We start from the raw sequence: 5,683 nt of genomic DNA, 5'->3' as shown, positions 1-5,683 counted from the left end.
TTTCTAAGTCATATTAGTTGCACAGAGGTATTTATGAGAAACAGATAAATATATGTGTATACAAAGGTAGATAACACTGAGTACTTGAGTCCATAGGAAATTTATGAACAAGCTGTATCGTTAAAAATCAATCATAAACATATCTGATTTTTTTTGTTCATTTAGATATAAAAATACACCCAATTATTCAACTAATTTAATAAGTTAAATGTTCGAAGCCCCTCCTGGTTGTCTGGGTATAGACATACGGCCCTCCTTTGACTTCCCCTAATCTATAGTTAAACTCTCGCTTAATCTTCAAACCAGTCCAACTTTTTGGGAATCCTACGTATTGAATTACATTGATTATACTGTTAACTTGTTCTAGGATAGAACCTTCTGTGTGGCCGGAGATAAGTCACCAGATACAGTTCTGAAATGCAGACTTTAACGTTAAAACGAAATTAGTGTGCCAGACATTTAGCTTATATTGTTATTTATTGTTATGTTGGTTAGTAGTACTGGGATGTCATTTTTATGGACAGGGAATACGAAAACTAGTTACAAATTCAAATTACCATTTTTGTTATCAGCTAACAGCTAACTCTGTGGGTTTGATATACACGTTTTTAGTTTGGAACTTACATGCACATGTTTTACATAAATTGTGTTTTTGGCATCCATGTCAGTTTGCATTATCTATAGCGTATCTGAATAAGATTATTCCGTAATAAGTTTAGGGCATAATTTACATTGTTAACTTTAATATTAAGAACTTATATACTAGTATTTCATTTCACTCAATTAATTTTGTTCAAAATTAATCATGTATCGTTTTATGTCTGTTTGGTTGTTTAAGTTCAAATCCTTTATACTAGTCGACACGCTTTCACATTTCAACCCTCCCTTTACAAAATTGTACAGTAAGCATTTATGATTGGTATCGACTTGCAATCTATTGATTTTAATGCTATATATCAACAAACGTGCATATTATTTCGTAAATTACTCATGTATACAAAAATTACGATATCATATAACATATTTCAATTGAAATTAATTTAAAGAACAAACAACGTTTATGCTTACTTGCACTTAGCATATCTTGATTTTCTGAAAACAGTAAAATATTGATTGTTCGTTTGATTGAAGGAAAGTCTCTCAGGAAATCTATTAACTGAAAGGTAGGAACAAATTGATAAAGCATATTTTGTCATTGATATGGTTATATTTATAAATTTACTGTTTACAAAATTTTGAATTTTTTGAAATAATAAGGCTTTTCTACCTGAGGCATAGATTACCTTAGCTATATTTGGCAAAACCTTTAGGAATTTTGGTCCTCAATTCTCTTCAACTTCGAATTTTATTTGGCCTTTTTAACTTTTTTTTGAGCGTCACTGATGAGTCTTTTGTAGACGAAACGCGCGTCTGGCGTATATACAAAATTTAGTCCTGGTATCTATGATGAGTTTATTTAATTCGGAACAATCCTCCAAATGAATAATAAAAAATAATTATTTTCGATAACATTCCAATGTAAAAGTCTTTTAAAAAAAAAAAAAAACCAACAAAGCATTGCATTTATATTCAAAACTATACTTTTGCACTGAAGAGTGTTAATCTAAGAATTCAATTTGCAACACGTTTATTTTTCTCTACTGTACAAAAATGAAATAGAAGCTAAGATAATAAAAAAGAGAGAAGTGGTATGATTGGCAATGAGACAACTCTCCATCAGTGAGAGCTCAAATATTTAAGAAACATACATGTTAGCAATAAATTATGATAAATCACCGCACGGCCTTCAAAAAATTAGAAAAGTTATAATGTTTAGTAGGAAATATAATGTACAATGTACGGCCTCCATATAATTCAGTTGCTATGTTAACAAAATGCCCTTTACTAGGAACAAAAGGATATTTCTATTTATGTTATTCGAGACAATTGGTTCAATTAACTATACCATACACATCTTCTTTTTATGCATGTCATTTTTAATTTGTTTTTGTCTGACAATGTTTTATGTCATTGTTCGAACTGACGAGTCTGATTGAGTGCACCACCATGATAAAATTGAGAATGGAAATGTTGAATGTGTCAAAGAGTAAACAACCCGACCAAATAAAAAAAAACAACAGCAGAAGGTCACCAACAGGTCTTCAATGCAGCGAGAAATTCCCGCACCCGGAGGCGTCCTTCAGCTGGCCCCTAAACAAATATATACATGTACTAGTTCAGTGATAGTGAACGCCATACTAATTTCCAAATTGTACACAAGAAACTAAAATTAAAATAATACAAGACTAACAAAGGCCAGAGACTCCTGACTTGGGACAGGCGCAAAAATGCGGCGGGGTTAAACATGTTTGTGAGATCTCAACCCTCCCCCTATACCTCTAACCAATGTAGAAAAGTAAACGCATAACAATATGCACATTAAAGTTTAGTTCAAGAGAAGTCCGAGTCTGATGTCAGAAGATGTAACCAAAGAAAATAAACAAAATGACAATAATAGATAAATAACAACAGACTACTAGCAGGTAACTGACATGCCAGCTCCAGACTTCAATTAAACTGACTGAAAGATTATGATTTCATCATATGAACATCAGACACACTACTTCCCGTTAGGGGTTTAGTATCATACCATCATAACATATATGTGAAGAACATATTTCAAATCAAAAGAATAAGCTTTGCGTTCGTTATACGATCTTATCTGCCACAGTCTGAATCATTTAAGTATTATTATTCTGATGATTTTTTTCTGTTCAAACAAAAATAATCCATCCATATCCTCTGAATGTCAGGTTTTTACAATCGAAAACTCATGAGCCTACTGTTCGTACAAATTGTGAATGAACTGTAGTTTTAAAATATATCAACTGATTTCCTTCGATGCTGCAAGTTTTTTTTATATATAAAACTTAGTAGAATATGTTACTCTCTGGTTGACTGTAATATCGTAATTTGGTCATCCCATGCGAACGTGGTGAGTCCTGAATATGCATTAACTGTTTACCATTGAACGTTTAGAATGCATTAATGAATCACTATTCGTCTCGTGTCATTTAACGGGTGATCTAAGATCCCACTAGCATGTTTTACCCCGTCATATTATGTATGTATGCGCCTGTCGTTTGTTTATGTGTTACATAATTTGTTTTTCGTTCATTTTTTGTACATGAATAATGTCGTTAGTTTTTTTCGTTTGAATTGTTTTACATTGTCATTTCGACGGCCTGTTATAGCTGACTATGCAGTTATGGGCTTTGCTCATTGTTGAAGACCGTATGGTGACCTATAGTTATATAGTTGTTTATTTTTGAGTTATGTTGGTCTCTTGTGGACAATTGTCTCATTGACAATCAAACCACATCTTCTTTTTTATAAGACGTTGTTTTGACAAGTCTGTCTCTACGCTAAAGAGGGTACCCTTTATTTACCCCATCTGTATGTGTTTAAAATTTTAAATTCCTACCAAAGAAGAATTATAAATTCGTAGTAATAAGTGTTATTTCGTATTTAAAGTTGACTATTTTTATTCTAAAAATTACTTATTGTTTTTCAGAACATAGATATCAATGGCAACCAAGCGTAAATTAGAATCAGATTATGAAGATCAACAGCAGCAATCCGACGGTACAACGAGCGATAAGAAGATCAAACAGAATTCCGCTAATAACGATACTTCTATCGACGAACACAAGGTAAATAAAACTAACGGTTCTCACACAGATGATGTAAATAAAAGAGAATCACCAGAGGCAATAATCCAAAGCGGGTCAATACAACTACGTAATTCAGAACCAGACAGCGAAAACCAACAACAGCAGTCCGACGGTTCAACCAGCAATGCAAATAAGACTAGCGATAATAACGAAGCCGATGTTTTGTATGAGAGAGAATCAAATGGAGAACAAACACTTAGCGGGTCAATACAGTTACGTAATTCAGACCAAGATAACGAAGAAGATCAACAGCAGCAGTCTGACGGTTCAACCACCAATGCAAATAACATTAGCGATTCCAACTCAGATGATGTTTTATACAAGAGAGAAGCAGCAGTAGAAACAACCCAAAGCGGGACAATACAAGTTGGAATAAACGAAACAAGTTCTTACAAGTATATTGACACGAAGGGAAAGTTCAGTTCTGCTATCAATGAGCTAAACGACAAGATTAAAGATGACAACACCATAGCATTGGATTGTGAAGGAGTAGACTTATCAAGATTTGGATGCGTAACGATGTTTAATGTAGGTACTAAAGATATGGTCTATCTAATTGATGTTTTGAAGATAGGAGACAGCGTATTCGATGACGGGCTTCGCTCTATACTCGAAAATAATACTATTGAAAAATTAATGTTCGACTGTCGAGAAAACGCAGATGCTTTATTTCATCTACATAAAGTAAACCTGGATGGGGTATTAGATGTTCAGCTGTTTGAATTGAGTAACAGGATATATAGAAATGGATACACAATATTGGGCAGTTTAGAGAAATGCCTTCAAAAATTTCTTTCTGACGATACTCTCCTTAGATTGAAAAAACAGGGACGGGAAACTATGCTCAATACAACAAATATATGGAAAGATAGACCCCTGAGTGAAAGTATGCTGAAATATGCAGCTGTGGTTTAAAACCAGAATGACACTAAAGACCTGGAAAGCTGCATCTAGCCTATATTGTAACAACAAAAGATCTCGAGCTAGAACATATCGTGATGGAGATGCTCATTTGCCAATACGCGTGCGTGATATAATACTGTAATATTATGAATTAATAAAACCAAGTACATGTACAGTTTGTTTTACCTATTATTTTTATGGCTGCGCGACACATGTCTAATGCCATATGTATTTACCTCTGTCCGTCCGTCCGTCCTTCTGTTTTTCCGGACATCTCTCCTTACAATTTTTGAGCTTCTGCTTTAATATTTTATAGGATGTTTGTACACAAAGAGTTTTTTCAAACTGCCAGGTATTTTTTATATAGTCATGTTTTAGTACTGGCTGCAAAGAACAGATCATGTTATGTTCGAGGTGACGGCTTTCACATCATACAGTTTCGGAACTACAGTTTTTATAGAATTTTTGTACATATAATGGAAGTGTGCATGCATGTTCACGTGATTTTGATGTTGTTTTTTTCTCCAAATATTCTCAAATACCAGGTTATTGGACTTCAATATCTGTGTGTACATAAAATAAAATAAAAAGGGGGATGTTAGATATTCACAAAAACATACTTATTGTTGGACTTTATTTCATTCTCACTTTCTATATCATTGAACACTTTTATTTGTACTACTATGGTAAACGTTTAATGTCCCTTTTGCAATAACCAAGCAAGTTTTTTGGCAAATTTCTCTTCAATATCGAGCAGTTTAACTTGCTTAAATATTGTTGCTGACTCTATTCTTAAATGTAAAAACTTTTTGACTGGACATTCAGTCCTGCAGGTGAAAAATAAAAGATAAATTATCATACATAGTGTTAAATCCTGACATATAGGCCCTGTTGACACGCTTAGTTGTATTGAAATGTAATAACTATGGATAGGACACAGGAAACACTATTGAAAATTCAAATTACCAGGGTTTTTTTTATCAGCTAACAGCGTCTCTCTTTATATTTAGTTTGGTGCTTACACACGTGTACCATTCGTTGTGTTTTTGGCTTCCATATCAATTTGT

At 33.3% G+C, this 5,683-nt stretch overlaps 1 protein-coding gene across 1 annotated transcript; it reads left to right on the top strand.

Annotated features, from left to right (window-relative positions):
• The first annotated feature begins 1,117 nt into the window (after positions 1 to 1,117).
• LOC134727496 (piRNA biogenesis protein EXD1-like) lies at positions 1,118 to 4,628 on the top strand. Its single transcript, XM_063591876.1, has 2 exons — positions 1,118 to 1,163; positions 3,554 to 4,628. The coding sequence occupies exon 2, from the start codon at positions 3,567 to 3,569 to the stop codon at positions 4,626 to 4,628; it is 1,062 nt and encodes a 353-aa protein (XP_063447946.1). The 5' UTR covers positions 1,118 to 1,163; positions 3,554 to 3,566.
• Positions 4,629 to 5,683: the final 1,055 nt, after the last annotated feature.

This window comes from Mytilus trossulus, chromosome 8 (genome assembly GCF_036588685.1).
Source record: "Mytilus trossulus isolate FHL-02 chromosome 8, PNRI_Mtr1.1.1.hap1, whole genome shotgun sequence".
In the NCBI taxonomy this organism is placed as follows: domain Eukaryota; kingdom Metazoa; phylum Mollusca; class Bivalvia; order Mytilida; family Mytilidae; genus Mytilus; species Mytilus trossulus.
This window is presented reverse-complemented; position numbering and strand designations above follow the sequence as displayed.